Source organism: Pholcus phalangioides, unplaced genomic scaffold (genome assembly GCF_987345545.1).
Source record: "Pholcus phalangioides strain wild (caught in Gottingen) unplaced genomic scaffold, Ppha-v1.0 ptg000009l_1, whole genome shotgun sequence".
Taxonomy (NCBI): Eukaryota; Metazoa; Arthropoda; class Arachnida; order Araneae; family Pholcidae; genus Pholcus; species Pholcus phalangioides.
In genome coordinates, this window is record NW_028301602.1 from 54,344,093 (window position 1) to 54,364,894 (window position 20,802).

The 20,802-nt window shown below is 35.9% G+C and overlaps 1 protein-coding gene across 1 annotated transcript in view; it reads left to right on the forward strand.

The window, feature by feature from the left end:
- The first annotated feature begins 347 nt into the window (after positions 1 to 347).
- The window catches only part of Prosalpha2 (proteasome alpha2 subunit), a 68,711-nt gene continuing 48,256 nt past the window's right edge, over positions 348 to 20,802 (forward strand). Inside the window, exons 1-2 of the mRNA XM_089236551.1 lie at positions 348 to 602; positions 8,169 to 8,245. Coding sequence (XP_089092677.1) covers positions 562 to 602; positions 8,169 to 8,245 — 118 coding nt within the window. The 5' untranslated portion in view covers positions 348 to 561. The remainder of the gene's footprint in view (positions 603 to 8,168; positions 8,246 to 20,802) is intronic.

Genomic DNA, 20,802 nt, shown 5'->3' on the forward strand with positions numbered 1-20,802 from the left:
GCAATTTACTTCATTTCGGCCCATTGTGATTTTTTCCATAATTTCAACAATATTTGGCAACTTTGTTCGGTTTTAGCGTTTTGGCAATAATTAGCGATGCACCGTATTTGGAACAATCATGGAGGTATTATCTACACGTGCGAAACTTTTATAGTGTAACGCCGGCCTTACGCTCTAACCACTGCACTAATTGCGGTTATAAAACACCTGTAAAATTAAGCATATCTATCATTAAACGTCGCCAAGTATGTTGGCGTCAATCAACAATCGTGCCAAATAACCAAGATCATATCCTGCGATCAAGCTCTAGTGAAGATGAGAGGAAAAAAACCTCTCGAGGATCATCTAGAGGAGAAATATATTCTAGAAACCTTGGAAAAAACCTTCTCCACTCCCGATTTACTGACGTCATAAAATGCTGCTTTTTCATTGGTTGCTGATTTTGGGTCTACCGCAGGCTCTAGACGCACGTTAGCTCCATGGAATGTTCACTTTGAATGAAGTAAACAACTGTACGAAGTCAGAACATTGCTGAGAATTATTGAATTATTGCTTGTAATCATGTCTACCGAGCGGTACAGTTTTTCATTGACAACCTTCAGGTACTATTTAACTTAATTTTTTTTTTTTTATAATATTTCTGTGTTCACACAGAAGTCATCAAATGAAGCGTACTTTATTATCCGCGATGATCGTGACAGACTATAAAAATCGTTTCGTTTTGTAGCCATACACATTGTTGAGTTCAATTTATATATATATATATATGAGAAACGTTGTCAATGGCTATACTGTAATACGTAATTTTAAGTCAGCTTATAAAAGAAAAAAAAATGGATTTAAATCGGATTTTATTAATTAAAATTGACTTACTGCTCACTAATTAGAACAAATCTTGTTAATCATTAAGAATGCTCAAATTCGTTAAGAAATCTCAAATTTTATTCATCATTAATGAATAAATGAACAAACTACAAGCAAGAAATATGAACATCAAAAATCTGTGTTTGTGAAATGTCCTTGAGCCTGAATTTATGTATGCATTAACATTTTAAGAAAGCTTTCATTCACGAGCCCCATCACCATTAACATTAGAACAGCCGCCCCTGTTTCACAATTGATATAAATGACATAAATTATAAGTTGATTATTTAAATACTTTTTTAAAAACAGTCGTTTATGAAAGGAAATTAAGTAGAATAATTGATGTGATCTGCATAAACAGAATTGTGACAACATTGGTGAATCTTTTCTTTGAAAAGTACTTTTAAAATTATGCCTGATGGCCCAACGAAGTGTTGCCAAGGCCGTCAGACACTACGGACGCCGAAAAAAAATCACCAGCGGGGAAAACATAATAGAAATCACCAAGCATTAAAATAGAAAAAAAATATAAGTTGAAATAAATTGCACCTGGACAATTTTTTTAATAATAAAACAGATCGGGGCATAAGGAATTCCGTGCATGTTGAATATATAAATATTCTATGCATTAGAACTAAAACTCTGACCTTTGTTTTAATGATAAACGGGTCCGGGCATGAAAAATTCTGTAGGTTCATTTTAAGTAATAAACCGATAAGACAGAAGGCATGGCGGATGAATAAGTAATAAATACAACGAAATAATAAAACAGTATGACACAACCTGAGCAGTAGATAATAATCCAAATGACACGAGCTACAATGGATGAACGCCAGGGTGTCTGCCACCGGACTTATCCTGTTGCCGAGATCTCTTCCAGCCCAGTTTTGTGGCAGAGTCTGGAACAAAGTGAGTGTGTAGCTAGTGTTGTGTATGATATTTCAGTGCTGCCATCTATACTTCAAATTGTGAGTGAAGTGTAATGATTGAATATTTGTAACGTTGTAGGCCTGTTGCTCTCTGTGGCGAGACTTTTTAACGGGGAGATCGGCTCGCATTCACGTCTTGAAGTTGGGAACCACAGAAAACCAACTTCAGCCGACCACCACTGTGGGGTTCGAACCCGGATCCTCGCATTGACGCGAGCTACAGAAGGGAGGAATAATAATCCAAGAGACGTGCTGGAAATGGAACAACGTGTGTTTTGAAAAAACGCAGTGAACAAAAGAAAAATCCTGTTTGGCGAAGCCAGCACCACCTGATATCACCCAGCGAAAACTGGAAAGATGTTAAAAAATACGGCAACCCAGAGTCCTATTATGACAGTCTTGGCGACATATCGTGGGGAAAAAGTTTCCAAAGTCGTGACGGACCATATTGCATCTGTTCCTTTCTGCATTTTGGGAAGGCTCAGACGTTAGTTTACGCTGAGTAATTTCAACTTCACTGTTTTTTTTGTTCAATGTCACTTGAGTGCAGTTCATTTGCCAGATTCTGCAAGTATTGCTTTCTTTAAATTTGTTGTCCGGATACAGATTTGTATATAATCCAAGAATTTATGGCAGTAATGTCTAAAACAGCGGTTCTCAACCGGTGCTCTGGCTCCACGTCGGCTTGAGGAAACTAAAACTAATCTGTAAATTTGATATATATGTAAATAAGAGAGGCCTACAAGGTTATGCCGTAAAAAGTTATGTACAAAAAAAAGCATCTCGAGTCAAACAGGGCTCCGTCATAGAAATTATATATTGAAAAGGGCTCAGCGAGTCAAAAGAAGTTGAGAACCGCTAGTCTAAAATATTAAAGGTATGTACAGGCCATCATCTTGAGTCAGTTTTGACAATATTTTCGTACCATTTGATCAAAAATGTCCCCACCACATTTAGTTTTATTGTAACATTGGACGGTTCCAAGGCTCTTCATTATTGTTGACAAAAACACTTGCGTGCAGGGTACTTAATATAAGTAGGTTACATTTTTTTGCTTTTCTCTCGATAAGTCAGTGTAGTGCCTGTGCTTTTGTGTTTGAGTACTTTGGTTGAAAAAAGTGCATGTGTTATTTTTGACAGCATCAGGAATTTCTCTTCATTCTTTTTTCCACTGTTCCGACAAGACTTGTGTTGCGTTTCAGCAGTTCTTTGTTAGTTTACATAAGTGAAAAGTTATCTATTGTGATAGTGTGCCTCTTATTTTTATAAGGCTCAAAAAGTTTCAAAACTACATATTCAGCTAGTCGTTGTCCTTATGGTCTAGATAAGTGTTTTTCAATCACTGGGCTGTGGCCCAGTATTGAACTGAGCCTTGATATTCATACCGGGCCACGACTGATCTGCCGTTCCATTTCCCCCAATTCATTTTCCATTAGCTTGTATTTGACCAGGCCTTCTACTTATAAAAATAAATAAAACCAGGCCGCAGGCTTCCAAAGGTTGAGAACCACTGGTCTAGATTCATTCTTTCTGAGATAGGGAAATGCGTTCAAGACATACTTTGATTCGACATCAGCTGCTATCTAAAATTTTTGCCCATACTTATCAGGTTTGGGTTGCTATGAACTGTGTAAAATGGCAGCACGTCTTGCTGGGAAGTGATTGTTTGTCAATTATATTTTCTCCACCCTTATAATTCCTTGTACAGTTATCGATGAATCTGTGGCAAACAAGTTTGCAATGACTTCTAAACCGTTGTGGTTGTGTTAGTTTTTTATCAAACCTTAATAACCAAGAAATTACTCAATCTATTTTTACCTTTAGTTTCTTTGCAAAAGTTCAAGCCCCAACAGTCAAACCAAAAAAATTGTATTTCTATGTTTTTAGCACCACGAGTATATAGTATAGATAAAGCGCTCAGTGTTCATCAACAGATGAAGATTTTCAATCTTAATCTTGAAGAACCCTTCTTGCTTCAGTTTCTGTATATTTCTTTACATGATCTAATAAAAATTAATCAATAAAAAATAGCCACAAAATCATGACGGCCTCTGTGATGTTTCGCTTATCAAAACTTGCTGGATCGTTTTTTTCCCATAAAATATTTCTTATGGGAAATCTACCATGTGAATTCAAATCCACATCAACTTTGTCACCCTTTATAACTGCTACTTCTACACATTACATGGATGTGTCAAAAAATTGTTCATTCCCTAAGTAAAAAGTGCATGTTTGCCGAATTATGAATGCTAATTTATAAACTTTGCCGAATAATGAGCGTCAGATTGCCAATCTCACCAAATAATGAGTGCTGAATCGCCAAACTTTGTGTTGATTTTTCTGAAATTCAATTACTTCTGCTGTTTGCATTGTGAAAGATGTTAATTTGTTGTAAACCAAGGAGTGTTAGTATACACCAATATACCACCTGACGTGTTATAGATTCTGCAACATGAAAATAGATTAAAACCTGATAATTATAAAGTTCAATTTCCTCATCAAATATACAAACCTCTGAAAGAGCTATAACGTTTATATTGTGGAGGCAGCTATTTATGTAAGTTATGAAATTATCAAAGTTGGCCCTTACACTTATATTTAAATGTACAGTATTGCATAGTATTGTATTGAAATCGGAATTATACTGTGATATACAATTGTTGGAATTATCGCTGTTGACAATTAAAAAAATTTTTAGACCTTCCAGAGGGTGTTCAGTTTAAAATTTTGATTTATATTAAAAATCAGTTAACTTGTGTTGAATCATCCACATGTGTGATTCTGAACACCCTGGAATCAGCTAATTTACGAGTATAAATCCTAACGTCATGGATCCAATAATGTTTAAATCTAGTCTCTTCTTTATGCATCTGAGAGATGTAAAACAAAATTTTCATGTACGGGCGCAAGTGTTCATTCAAATATATCGATGTATGTCTTAGTCTGCTGTCCCCTAATGAGGCAAGCAATTTCTTGGACTTAGCTGTTCTCAGAAAAGTCTCCATTGGATTTTTTGTCAAATTGAATGATAACTCTCCCGGTAGAGGCAGAGATGAGTTTTTTCCTTCCTTAAAAAAATTAACATCTCAAATAACAAATATCTTCACAACATCCAGTCTTCTGTAAATCTTGTATGAATGATAATGGGCTTGATTTTGTCCTTTTTCACAGTAGGCACTCTGTGTATCACAGTAATATTTCCATTTCCCTCAGTTCCAGTTCAATTAAATTCACCAAGTTATCTTTCAGAGATAGTACTTATATCTTCATTTTCGGTCTCAAGGAGGCCCTGGACTTCAATGTTGCATTGATGGGAGTATTGCTGGAGTTAACTGATTTCAATTTGTAGTTTCTTAACATCATATTTTAGCTCAGAATTGTCAGAGGATAATTCTTGTTGTTTTTCCTGCATATCAGTTATTTGAAACTGGTACATTTTGTTTTGATTGCTTAATTCTTTGAATTGATTGCATATGAATGTCTTTAACGATTTGATATGAAATTAGAATGCCTCATTGATTATGGTAGTACTAATGCTTAATTAAATTTGAGCAATTAGGAGAAACAATCAGATGATTTGAAAATATGCATTCTTAATGATTAAAAATATTTGTTTTAATTAATAAACAGTCAGTTAATTTTAATTTGAAAAAATCTTATTTTTTTTCAAACCCTGCCTGTCAGTAACCAGAGTAAACATTCCAAAAGTCAATGTGGAGGCTTACAAACCGTTGTTGCTTGGCAGTTTCTTCCTCAGCTGTAACAAACTTTCAAAGTAGCCTGTCATTCAAGTTGGTTTTGTTTGGCATATAAGCAAAATTTGGTGATTACATATACAGAAAATCAGTTTTATGTATCCAGACCTGCCAACTCTCTGGATTTAGGCTGGAGAACTCCGGATTTTTCATCCTTCCTCCTGCTCTCTGGATTTTGGCAGAAAATTTGGTTTTTTGCAAGCTTTCATGTCGTGACGTCAATGACTGCCGTCATCGTTAGAGAAAACACCCATAGAGGACAGCCGTGGTCATTTCCATCTAGCAGCCGTAACAAAAGTCTTGGTGACCGCATTTAAGCAACTGGCAAAGATGTGACTTTGTTTACATAGCGTTTATCGGCAATCATTTATCAGGGCCACATGTTGTTGGTTGCTGAAATTCCTGTATAATCATTATTGTATTCCATTAACAGTCGTGCGGTAAGTTTTCTCGTCAGAGCTTTGCATTTTGAAGTTTTTTAAATTGTTTCCTCCGATTAAATATGTCTTCAGAAAGAAAATATAAAACTTTAAAGCTATATAAAACTAAATATAAAGCTTTTAAGAGTTCAATACCTAAGATTATCAATCACTGATAGCATTCATGAAAGGAAACATTTGTTTTATGAACAGTATATGTAGATGTGATTTCTCTCTCTATTCTGCATGGAAAGACTAACATGGAATTATATTCTGCTCGGGGGCAATGCAGAACCTGCCTGAGGGGAGGAACGAAACTTTTTCTTAATTGATTAAAAAAAAAAAAATTGTGAATTTTTTTGATCCCATCTGTATGAGTGCCAGGGTGAGTGGTACCCCTTCGGGGAAATCTCCGGATTTCTGGATTCCAAAAGTTGGCATGTCTGTATATTGATGGCCATTGCCGTTCAACTATTTCCAGGGGCGTGGGGGAGGGGCAAAGCACTTGTACTCAATGATACCATTTTTAGTGTATTTTCAAAAGCCCTGCTCCCCTAAATGATGGTCCTGTCAATGGCCTCTTATGAAAATCTTATTCCTTATTTTTTTTCTTAAAATAAGGTTTTGTGTCTGTGGAAACAGATCTGGTATCTACAAGACATATATATCATCACTAATGGACTTTTGCGACATGCATCACTAGAATTAAAAACATCACATTTCATAATTTCAGTTGTAGTAGTGTACATGTTTTTTGCTTCTGAAAAATTGAAGCAAACTGACTCGAGAGGTTTTAACACTAGGCCACCGATATATAGATTCAAAACATTCTTTTCACTGGGAATGAAGCCCCCCATGATTATTTTTCACATTGAGCCTTTGTCCCATAAGGCAAGTTAAAATACTGTGTTGGGGGTATCCAACCTGTGGCATGTGTGTGGAGTGGCTTGACACATGACTAAAAAAGTACCTTGCAAAGGTTTGTCCCAAAAAAATTTCAAATGAAAAATTGTGAAGAAAAACGCCAAATTTTATTAAAATTCAATGTTGGTACAATCCCATATGTACAGGTGGTTTGAAAACCTTGAATGAGATCCGATCAGTGTTAAAAGAAAATGTATGTCATATGTAAGATTTCTGATCTTGTACAGGTATAAAGAAACTTGCTATGCATTTTAGGGTTAAACCTAAAATATGAGTACCTTATTGAGAACCCATAGTATTTTGTAACACTCTAGAATCGATTCAGAAATTAAAATTTTACCTGAAGCTCAAGCAGAATGCTCGCAGGTCTATAACACTATAGACACTGCTGGTTCATTTTTCGTGGTCAGTGGCAATGCAACTTATTTTTCACATCAAAATTTGCTATCTTAAGCGTCAAATTGGGCTTTACTAGTTTTGATAACCCTTTATCTCTTTCTATCCCACAAAATCGATTGATTATTGCTTATTACTGCATATTAAATTGATTTCCATGTAACAAATTGCATGGTAGGTTTGTGTTATTAGCCTATATGTGTTCTTTGTTGGCCATCTTGAATTGATCATTGCAAAAGTGGCAATTGATTGGTATGAAAAAAGAATTCGCCACGCCGGTGCTTACCGTGCTTATGGAAAATTGACCCAATAGTTTTTTTGAAATTAGAATTTCATATCAGATGCAAGAGTTAAAAAAATGGAGCTGAGAAAAAGGCTAAGAATCAGTCAAAGTGACACTCCCCTTTTCAAAACATTCATCCAGCCTAAACACAAACTGAAACGATCAAACTTATCAGATTTTTTCTTATAATTAATCTTTGATATCAAAATCTTGTTTCTGAACTTTTAAATAGTGGTACCGCTTACTTTCTCAGACCCACAAACATGGAATTGTATCAGTTTACCTGCAATTTTTAACACCATTGTAGTTGGAGATGTCTCAGATAATTAAAAGGCTACTGAGTAGATTTGCTGGAAATTATATAAATGATGAAGTGGTGTTCTTGAAAGTGGTGTTCCAAAAAGATCTGAACATAGGTTCCATTATCCTGCATAAATCTGTTAAAAACAGGTGGCCGATGTAAATAATTGTGTTGACTAGAGATTATTGAACAGTTCCATGTAGTATAAAAAGTTATTATTTTGATGTCTATTTAAATTCATAATTTCTTGAAGTTGATAGGCCTACATATTTTTTTAATTTGTCTTGTTTTTTGTAGCCCATCTGGTAAACTTGTGCAGATAGAATATGCTTTGGCTGCTGTCGCTGCTGGTGCTCCATCTGTGGGAATAAAAGGTAATGTTTGGAATCCAATCTCTTTAATTCAAGAGCAGATTTAATCTTACTCTATCACTTGCCCAACAACTGTTATTGGGTGATACCGTGAAGTCCCAATATGACAGTACTCGGCAAATTGAGAATAGATATTTTATAAGGATCATAGTTGTATCAAGAGTGTTCACCACAGTGTGGGGAACATCACAAAAATTATCATGGGGACTGACTTTGATATATATTTGTTTAAGCAGTGAAAGACAATTGATAACAAAAAGATGAAAAGCGAAACAATTATTATTTTTACATGTAGTATTCCCCCCCCCCTCCCCGTTATTGATGCTATCGGAAAGAACTTATTAAAAATATGCTTAAACCATTTTTCTCAAAATACACACCACTTACACAAAAATCTGCGGCAGTTGATACCCCTCTTCAATAATATTGATGGAAAAATGGAAGAAACATTGTGTATGCCATCAAAATTGCAGTTCTAACGATTGATAAATACGTAACATCCATTATATAATTTATTTATTTTTGTCTTTTTCACCTAGTCTTTTCCCACTTTTTGCCACTGTCCTGGCAAAAATTCAACCTTGTTATATTTAGCAATTATAACATATACGTTACTGCCAAACCCTGTAGTGCAGCCAGTTTGCAATGGATTCGCTGATTGCAAACTGGCTGCGCCAAATTCTTGGCCAATTCGCGAGTTTTGGATAAAGTCTGAATTGCAGAAATGATTCAGACTTTGGCTGGCCATGTTAAGAAGTGGCCGGAGGTCCCTGGCCAAAGCTCTATATGCTGATGTAAGCCGGCCTGGCAGGAGCCAAATAATTTTTTTTAAATCACCAATGTGTGATACATGTCTATATGTACCAGCTGTATTGGATAAGCTTCATGTGAAGAGAGAAAAAAAGTGAAATTTGAGCAAAAAAAATTTTGAAAAAAATTATATAAACAGTTTTATTTGCCAATTTAAAAAAAAAAAAAAAAAAAAAAAATATCACATCATGACTGCTGTTTGACAGGTTGCCGTAACTAACATGGACATAATTATCACAAAAAAGTACACCAATTTGATGATGATCCTGAATCATGTCTTTTGTTATCAGACTTTGGCCAGGGATCACTAGTGAATTTTGAGCTTTGGCAGCAACATATACATTATATGCAATCACCTGTAAACCATACCAAGCACTCAATCATGCTAAGCACTGTGAATAAAATTAATATTTTTCACAAAAGGTGGAGCATTGTAAATCTTGGAACAGCATAAAACTTGAAAACTTTCAAAAACTTGGAATATTTAACTTACCCTAATTTTTAACCTTTCTTCTTTTACTTTTAAATACAATTTATATTTTGATTTTTAGTTCTATACTTCTCTCCTACGAAAACTTCAATTGCCCCCATTTCTTTCCTTCCATTCACCTTTGGTAATTTTCTGGTCAAATTTGTTGGAAAAAACAAAGTTTAGAGTGTGGGATGCATCGGACACAAACTTTCACCAAAGGAATTTCTTTAGGAGGAGAGATGAGAAAATATTTTATTATCCATCAGCACTCTAGATATAGCAAATGTTGACATCACTGACGCTGCATCTTTAATGCAATCATCTAGCTAAGGAACTGACAGAACTATAAAGATTTAAAACATTCAATTTTTTTCCCTTTGTACAAGTAGGCCTATAATGTAGAACAGTGGTTCTCAAACTTTTCAACTCACAGAGCACTTTTCTGGTGGAAAGTTTATTACAGAGCACTCTAAAGTGCACAGGAATTCCGGAAGTCACAGTTTCAATGCATGGCATGACCATATATCCCTATTTCAACAATGATGTCCCGTTTTTGGAAAATGAAAGGAATTTTATTACAATTTTTTTAAATTAAAATTGCTTGTCTCCTGAGCTGACAACTTTTTTTTTCTTCTACCAATTTTTATTTGATTCTACCAACAGGTAGATGATAGGTAATTGTACCTGTTTTTTTTTGTTTTTTTTCAAGAGTCCCTTCATATCTGGGTTTTCCATAACTTTTTATGCAAGGATGTGGACAAGGTGGCAGGTTTTGGGATGATCCGTAGGCCAAGAATACACATTCACCTAGTGCTGTCCAGCATTAATCCGGAACCTTAGGAATGGGATAGAGAAACATTTGTTTTTCTTATACGATTGTCCGTTCCCGACCTACTTGGAGTGGTTCAAAAAGACAAGCCATGCTGTGACAAATGCTCGGGCAGCTTACTTCATTGCACAAAAGCCAATTCCATGTAGTTAAACTGTGGGTAGAATTGATCGAGAAGTAGTACTGCTGGGTGCAAGGGGCCAACAATCATCCAAGAATCTGGGGGAGCAGATTTCTTTTCTTTAGAACAACTGGAGCAAGTTCATGATAAAACAACAAGGAGAGCAGATCCACCCCCTTATCAGGTCCATTGAGGTAGCAACTGGTAAAACAACAAAAATCTTTGAGGGATATTCAGCCAGTGCTATACACCAGGGGTGGCCAACAGCTGACCCATGGGCTGCATGTGGACAGTGTTTGAGAAGGAGTTAGAATACTCAGCAAAACCCACCAAATATCCTTTAATCAGTTTTTCTAAAAGATGTAGATCCAGTATATGAACTTTGTACAATATTTCATTGCGTATCTGTACAATAATTATGTATTTTCATGACTTTAAACACATCTTTTATTGTCAGAACTTTGTTTATTTGCAAACAAAGAACCATTTCAGTTATTGATAATACTGTATATTGCAGGTTCAATGGGAACCCCTTCTGATGCGGTCACCCCTCTTTTACAGATTAATTTTTTTGTCCCACGGGTGCCCGCAAAAGAGGGGTTTTACTTTATTGTATCTACAGCTGTGGATTTTTCGCATGTGGCAGGTTTACAGTGAGAGTAGATGAAAAGAGTGGGAAAACCACAGAGCAGCAATCACCCAAAACCATTAACATTGGGTGATCGCCATTGGAGACCACTCGGTTGAATCACACGTTCTTATGTAGGTCAGATGTTCAAATCAGATTACCCAGGCCCGTCATTTGGGGAGGGGGGGGGGTCGGGCCGTTGCCCCCTCCCCTGGCTTTTGAAGATACACTAAAAGTGGTATATATATATATACACTGCTGGCCACCCAAATTGCAACACCAAGATAGACAAGAGATATCGCAATAATATTTATTTTGTAGATAACATGTTGACTAAGCATCAAATGATTAAATTTATAGACTTCTGTGAAGTGTGGTTCCTGCCAAAATCAGTAGCCAGAGTAGCCGCCATTGTTGGAGATCACCGCTGCCACACACCTCGGCATTGATTCAAAGAGACTTTGGATGTGTTCTTGGGGTACAGCAGACCAAGCAGCTTCCACGCGTTGCCAAAGTTGATCTGGTGTGGCAGCTGGGGATGTAATTTGGGTCAATCGTTGAGCAACCATGGACCACATGTTTTCTATCGGCGAAAGATCCGGAGAGCGAGCTGGCCAGGGAAGCAATTCAATCTGGCGATTGACGAAGAACCTTTGGACAATGCGTGCCACGTGTGGTCGCGCATTATCCTGTTGAAATATGGCTGTGGGCAAGCCCTGAAGGTAAGGAAGGACAACTGGCTCCAACACCTCGGAGATGTAGCGCTGGCTTTTTAAAGTACCGGCAATGCGTACTAGAGGAGTGCGAGAGTGATATCCAATACCGCCCCATACCATAATACCCGGTGCAGGACCAGTGTGGCGGTGCATAACGCAGCTGTTCAGCATCCTCTCTCCACGGTGTCTCCAGACTCGAATCCGACCATCGTGGTGTTGCAGACAGAAGCGTGACTCGTCAGTAAAGACAATTTCATTCCATTGTGCCGTCCACATCCTTCTTTCATCGCACCATTGACGGCGGAGACGTCTGTGGTTCTGCGTCAAGGGTAGACGAAGCAATGGGCGTCTTGCGGACAGACCACTCTGCTGTAAACGGCGTCGAATGGTACGCGCAGACACTGGATCATGCGGTACAGACTGAATGTGCTGTGCTATGGTTCGTGATGTGGCTGAGCGATCCGTCACTGCCATATGCACAATACGCCTGTCATCACGTGAAGTGGTGCACTGAGGTGGATGCGATCGAACACGTCGGTCCGTCGTACCCTCCTGCATCCAACGATCACATATCCGCATTACAGTTGTTTGGTTTCGTCCAACACGACTACTGATTTCCCTGAAAGATAATCCACAATCTCGGTAGGCCACTATCCTTCCTCTGTCGAACTCGGATACTTGATCAGAAGATGATCGCTGTATCCTACGAGGCATAATTGATCGTTTTTTTGAAAAAACCACAAGAAAAACACAATTGCCCTACTTCAAATCGTCGAAATCTCCAAGCCTTAAATAGCGCTTTGAAGTGGCGCCACAGGCGCGCGTGATGTGCGTCTGCGCTGAAATTCTAATCATTTGCATATCTCACCTCCGCTAATGCATGTTGTAAATTTCATATTATTTGCATGCTTCCTTCAGGGTGTTGCATTTACTGTGGCCAGCAGTGTATACACATACATTGACTACATGTTTCCCCCCCCCCCCCGGAAAAATATGAAATGACGGCCCTGAGATTACCTCCCAGCTGAATAAGAAATGAAATGAAAGTCTGTATAGGGACCTTGCAATGCACACTTTATCATATGGTATTCAAGAGCTGTTAACTCAGAAGGATACCTTCACTGAAAGTGAGTAATTGCATTGAAAGTTTTTCTGAGCAGTGTAATGTGCTTATAATGGGAATTTTTAAGAGCTATAGGCTAGAGAAAACAGTAAGTAGTGGTCCCATTTTCAAATATACTAGGCTGTTGCACAGCTGAAAATGCGATGGAGCCCGCATTATAAACTACGATTCACATAAAAACCGAACATATAATATATACAAACGATGAACACGCCATTATACACGGAGAACGCAAAGGTTTAAATTATAGTAAAACGTTACTTTAGACATAAACAAAGGTACAACTGACTCGAGCCAATACAAAGCAACATCTGCCTCAAAATGTGGAAAAAATAACAGATAATTATTGTGTAAGCGGTGCCATTTAGTGGCGATAGAGAAAAAGAATATAATGTGAAATACAGCTACATAAAATATACTCCCACCCTATCAAGAATATATGCATGGTGTCATATTATTCTTGATACATGGGTGGAACACATATCTTAGCAATTGATTAACAAATTAACAATATCCATTGAAAATACCCGTAGTAGTTCGAACGGCGACTACTCGAACATAGCATTTCTACTAGATGAATTGGCATTATCAATATAAATATGTTTAGTATCACCTGCACGTGAACAAAATCATTGAAGTGCTGCAATAAATGCACTGGGTGTAAGTAAAATATCACTGACAACTTCGATACGAACAGCTTTCGGGCAAAATATACAAAAACAGTGATATATCCTAATGTCAGAAGTCATTCGCGACCTCTATGTTTTATGTTGACATGCCCTGCGAAGTCAACTCTACGAACTAAACGAAAACGATTCAAAGAGGAATGTTGCAAACGGCCTCCCACCCGTAAGATACTATCACCACAACTTTTAACGGATGCATTTTCAGAAGAGGCATCCCAAGCAATATGTTCAATTGGTTCCAATGAATTAGAACGCCACTTTTTCTCAAATGAAAGTCATGTTTTCTCAAATGAAAGTCATGTTTTCTCAAATGAAAACACAGATAAGCTGCAGCTGCGAACAAATGTTAGTGCTTGTCAAATCATCACAACCGGATACTATATCGTCAACATATATGTTCTTAATGACGTCAGCAACAGCTGATAAGCTGTCCTCACAGTTCAAGGCCATCTGATGCAATGATCTAGTAGTGGGGAAGGGGGCCGATGATGTTCCGTAAGTTACCGTGCACAGTTGATAATTGTCTTGAAAATGCCTCTCACAAAATTCCTCTTCAGGGGAGAGACAGTTTTCATTGGACACTGTAGGAATCTTGTCGGAACTATGATGACGTGTTTCATTGATATCCAATTCAGAATGAAGACACATCAAACCGGCATTAGGTAAACACAAAAAACAACGGACAGTTATTATTAGCTCCATTATATTTTGTAGGAATCTTTCCTGACAGCACCCAACCAAACAATGTATTTTGGGCAATGAGTACACTATCATTATCCCATATTTGCCCTGGGCGTATCAAAGAGAAAAAATGCTCATCTCCAATAATAATGTCAATATTTTTAAACTTATCAAAGTAAACATCAGCTAATTTAAGAGAATCGGCATAAGAATTCAGTTCATCTGAACGGACAAACTCAGTAGGCAATGGAGCCGTTAATTTTTTCAAAATATATGAATCAATATCAATATAATGATTATCATAGGTAGAATACAATTTTAAGTCCACTAACCCTCTAGTGGTACTAGCGTCCACAGCTGCCACTCCTTTCACAGTAAAGCGAGCATTTTTGCAGGAAATGCTCAGTGCTTGGACACATGCTTCACTAATGAAGGAACACTGAGAGTTCAAGTCGAGAAGAGCACGGATAACAGGACGATTACCTGGCGTATCTAAGATGCACACTTGAGCCGTAGGCAATAGCGCACAGAAGGAAGCGTTAGCGGAAATATTTGATTGAAACACTGTGGAATCATGCACCTTAGACTCGGTAGATACAGGCATATCCGATAACGCAGCGGTAACACTAGTGGACACAATTTCGTGCAAAGTTGAATGATGCTGCTGATCACATCGTGAACACCTGAACAACGGTGAACATTCATAAATCTTGTGACAGCTGGAGAAACAGTTGATACATAACTGTTTCTTGCGAACGAAGTTTTTCTCTTGACCACTGACCAAGATTTGAAAATCTGGCTCTTGTGTAGCCTGTGTGGTCTGTTGCATGATGGACTAATGGACAGCTTTTGATGATACTGCTAGGTGACGATGTTAATTTCTGTGGCACCTTGATTCCTTGATTCCGCTTGCTGACCTTTCAGGATTGAAGATCTCGACGGCAGCGCATCTTGAATTGTGTGTGAGAAACTCAAGGAAGTTTCCAAATTTTGGAAAATCTTGTTCAGCGGTCTTTTGAGCCCAAAGCTGTCGCGTTTCTGGATCGACTTTCTCCTGCAAGATTTCAATGAGCCAAGGGTTCAGAGTAACAGCTTCATCGGCAATGGCATGCAAACTTCGAATAATCTCATCCAAAGTATCGACAATGTGTTTGAGTTTCGCTTCATCAGGAGTAGAAACTGGTTGCTGTTCGAGGAACGTCTTTATCAGGGACGAAATTATGACCACCTTCCTATCAAAATGAAGCAATAATTTTTCCCAAGCCTCTATGTATGTGGCCTCTGACACTGGTATGTGTTTGATCAATGCCGCTGCATCACCCTCCAAGAGGTCTTTCAAGTAGCTGAATTTCTGGGCGTTCGTCAAATGCTCGTTTTTGTGAATCATCGATTCGTAAAGGTCCTTGAAACTGTTCCAGTTTATATACGATCCCGCGAATGATGGATGTTTATGCGAGGCAAATAACTGCCTCTGTACCTCAGTAGTAGTAGAAGACTGTGAACGCGTTATCAACTGCGAAAGCAATACTTGTTGTTCCACCAGCTGCAGCAGAATTCTTTCAGTACAGGGGTCTGTGTCGGAAAACTCAACCGTTGTCCATGGCTCCTTTGTCACGACAGCCAGAGCTCGTTTCAATTTGGATTTTGTTGAAAAATACTGTTCTTCCACCTGTGCAATTTCTGATAATTCCTCGTCCAAGCATTCGTCATGACAAATGAATTCCTCGAAGACATTCTCGAGTCTTTCTAATCTGGTCTTGATGTCCTCGTTGTCGAACTTGGTTGCGCTCTCGATAAAAGGTTTATTCTTGTGATTGAGGCCTTAGTTGACATGATATCAGGACTACTTTATGCAGTGAGTCTCTGTTTGGGTACCAAAAAATGTATGCGAACGACGAACGCGCCATTATATACGGAGAACGCAAAGGTTTAAATTATAATAAAACATTTAATTAGACATGAGCAAAAGTACGGCTGACTTGAGCCGATACAAAAAAAAATCTGCCTTAAAAGGTGGGAAAAATAACATAGATAATAATTGTGTAAGTGGTGCCATCTCTAGTGGCGATAGAGAAAAAGAATATAATGTGAAATACAGCTACATACACAAACATATTTTATTTAAAGAAATTAACAAGCTGATTCCTCTTGTTATGCAACCAATCTCCATAAATAATTTTGAAATTCAATGTAATTCCTCAGTAAATTTTCTGGGTGTGATTTTCTATTCTCTTAAAGTGGGATAACTATATAAATACCACCCATATTAAACTGAGACAGGTAACGTTCGTCATTGCTAAATTATCTGCTGTCATTCCGTTAAAAATTAAACTTTTACTTTACAACTTTTATACTTTCTACACTTACTTACTGTCATTTAATTTGGGGTCACACATCGTCCGAAAACCTAAATAGCTTAGCCATCATCCAGAGAACAATTGCTCATCATTCCTCCTCCCACACTACCAAGATCCTTCCTGTTCATATACTTCACGATTATTTTCCTTCAATTTTTATGTTCAAGGCAATAAAATTACACATGTTGTTCTCAGATATTATACAATTGATTTCCATCAACCACAAATATAATACTCGTAGACGTAATGTACCCCTCTGCAGCTTGCACTAATATGCTTTTCAACAATATTAATATTACAAACCCAGGCTGCTGTAATATACTACCTGCCACTTTAAGAGAAATCAATAACCTATGCTTGTTTTAAAACCCTCTAAAAATCTATTTAACACAACAGCCATAAGAGATTTAGTATATTTCTTTTTTTCTCACAATGATATCAATTTGTTTTGGTTTTTTTTTCAATTTTTTTCCTTTTTTTAATTTTCCTGGCAGGGCTCCCATTTGTCTTACTTTCTCTACTTTTTGGTAAAATGTCCTACTTTTGTCCTACTTTCTCAGTTTTGTCCTATTTTTCCTACCAAGTCCTATCAACAAAATTCATGTAATTGATTTTGGTTTAGTAAGAAATCATCGATATGCGGCCAAATAATACAAATATAGTAGATTGCAGTTAATGGTTCTGCCAAAGCAGAAATTATATTTTTTTTCAGGTTATATTTAAGGGTTATATGTGGAACATTTGGTTTATTAATTTTTCATTTGCTTAGTTTGAGGGTTCAACAGGTAGAGCAGTCATTAAAAACTTACAAAATTATTTTTTTCCTTTAATTTTATTATTTACTACTTGATGGTCTTGGACAGTAACATTCATCATTTGAAATTATGGTGCACATTTTGTATATAGGTGAAACAACAGTTTACATAACAAAGCTGTTGGATACATAGGCCTGTTTTAGGTTTGGAGATTCTGATGCTATCCAATAGCATTCCATTGTCTTCTGTACTTTTAGGGCATGCAGAGGCATAAACAATGTATGTAATACTCAGCAAAGAGCTAGAAATGATTACACTGGTATTAAAATGTTAACAAATCCTTTTAAAAAAGAAGATGGACAATGCAGCCAGGGATGGGATTGCTGTGCCATAACGTTGATTTTCCGAGAAAATTTGGTGGGGTTCTCTGAAATTTCCCTATTCAATTTTTGCTTTCGATGACGTTATTTTTCAAATCAAATCAAATTTATTCATTTCCAACATGGAGATTTAGATTAGTTTAAAAAAAAAAAAATTATCATCCAGAGGCTATGATGCCTGTACGGATTGAAAATTTACATGATAATTAATGAATAAAATATATAAAACATATGAACAGAAACATTAAAAAAAAGACAGATATACAACATAAAAGAGACAAAATTATCAGTCAAATAAAAAAATATGTAAAAATAAAAAAAAAATCAAGAACGAAAAAACATACACAACGCGAAAAAGACAGTTCTTAATGCATGGCGAGAAATGTAAAATAAAACAAAGTTATAGATAAAAAATATATGAAAAAAAAATTAAACTCGCACATACATAGAGAAACACAAACAAGAACAACTTTTTTTAATTGGAAAAATATACATAATTAAAGTAGCAAAGCTAAATTTAATAAATTTTATTGCTCCTCCTAAAGGTCAAAATAAGTCTATATTGTCTGTTGAAATTAATAATTTGAATAATGATTTTTTTAAATGCTGCATGTGTGGGTATATTTTGTATTTCTAGTGGTAGTGAATTATATAATTTCGGAGCTAAATAATAAAAATGTTTACGAAAAATTTCTTTCCTAAAAGTTGAAATACGGTAAATCATATGAGGTCTTCGATCGGAAACATCATACCATCATCTTTTAAACTGCATAAGCCTTTATTACGGTTTAAGAAAAGAATAACACGAAAAAGAGCATTATGGCTTAAAGGAAGTAGATTAAGATTTCTAAAAATTATAGAAGAATGAAGCTAACCCAGATTCAAAATTTTGAGGCAATAAATTAGTTTTATAATCACCACCCTATATAATCGTACCATAATTAAGGTCTTTTAAGAAATTAGCGGAAACTTATATGTATATAATAAAAATTATATAAAACAAAACTAATTTTTTTAAGTAGTTCATGAACATGAGATTTCCATTTTAAATTGCTGTCCAAGTATTTAATAGTATTTACTTCTTGAATTGCATCACAATGATAATGAGGTTGGAAATCACAAGCGAGGGCGTGGAATTTAAGATTTAGATGTAAATCAGATTGCATAAGATTGAAATTAACGTATTTTGTCTTCTGTAAATTTAATTTTAAATTATTAGCATAGAACCATTTTTGAATTAATATTAAATCATGGTTAATATGATTCTTAAGGCTGTCAAGATCATCACATGAATACATTAATACAGAATCATCTGCATAAGTGATCATAAAACCGTCAAATTCTAAATTACAAAGATCATTAATGACTATCAGAAAAAGCAAAGGACTCAATATAGATCCTTGTGGGACTCCTCTATTTATATGGACGTAATTACTCAAATTATCCTGTATTTCGACTCTTTGTTCTCTATTAGATAAATATGAAGTGATCCAATTTAAAATTTCACCACGAATACCAGCTGAATTGAGTTTTTGAATGAGAATATAATGATTCACATTGTCAAAAGCCTTTGAAATATCTAAAAATACTGCAACAGTAAATTTGTTCTTGTCAATGCCATTATAAATAAATTTCAAAAGGGCATTTTCAGTACCTCGTCCTTCTTTAAAACCAAATTGGTTTTTAGAAAAAAAATTCACAGAATACAAAAAATTATATATTCTAACTGAAAGAATTTTTTCACTGAGTTTAGAAAAAACCTGTACAATGAGATAGGCCTATAATTCAGCAAAGAATTTTTATCGCAGCTTTAAAAACAGGAGTAATAGTGGCTCTTTTCAGTGACTCAGGAAATACAGCAAATTGAAATGAGGCATTTATGAACTTCGTGATAAATGTTTGACACTATTTGCAGCAAACTCTTTAATCAAGTATATATTAATTCCATCGTAATGATACGAATTAGTTTTAGAAAAAGAATTTAAAGTATTATGTACCTCAAGATCGACTACATCAAAAAAGGCAAAGGAATTTATGGTAGGCGCAAGGTATTTTTAAAAATCATCATTGTTACCAAATAAAGACGTATTGTGGCTTATATGATCAAAGTGGGTGTTGAATTGATTTGCAAGTTCTAGAGTATCAGTAGAATCTGGCAACACAATAGCTTTATTTTGTTTTTCCACAATACTGTTAATAAATTCCCATTTCTTTTTATTAGTATCGCATTTCATAAACCGTTGCTTGTAATATTCATTTTTAACTAATTTAATACACATTTTAAGCTCATTGGCTGTGCATTGATACGCTGTTCTGTAGATTCTGTCTAATGGATATTTCCACATTTTTTTATACAGTTTTTCTTTTCTACGAACCATACGTAGCAATTCGTTTGTCATCCAGTTATTATTAAATTTATGCGTTCTCCTAGTGCGATATTTGAAATTATTTCTAATAGAATTCAATACAAATGCAAAAATTTTATATTGCGTATCAATATCAACATTATCCCTCCAATTGTATTTATAACTATTTAGAAAATTAGAAAGCATATTTTTGTGGATTACTGTAAAATACCTACAATCAGAAATTTTTGAGCTTGGAATTGTATAATGGCTCAAATTTCATAACTATGGGAAAATGATCAGTTAGATTATTAATAATTATTCCAGAAGAAATAGTGGATGGGTTATTTTGTAATTTAAAAAAAATATGATCGATGCAAGGGGTTGTATCTCTCACTCTAGTAGGTTTATTTATCAGACACTTAAAACCATATTGGCTTAGACAGTTCAGGTAATCATGGACGTGAATACTGTTTGTAAAAATGTCTATATTTCAATCCCCAATAATTATAATATCGAAATTAAGGTTGGATAAAACAGATTAGAGCTCATTATTAAATTCAGCTATTGTGAATTGGTGAGAACGATAGATAGATAAGAGTGCAATATTAAATTCCCTACTGAATAATACGTTCAGCCGTAGTGAAATGAATATCA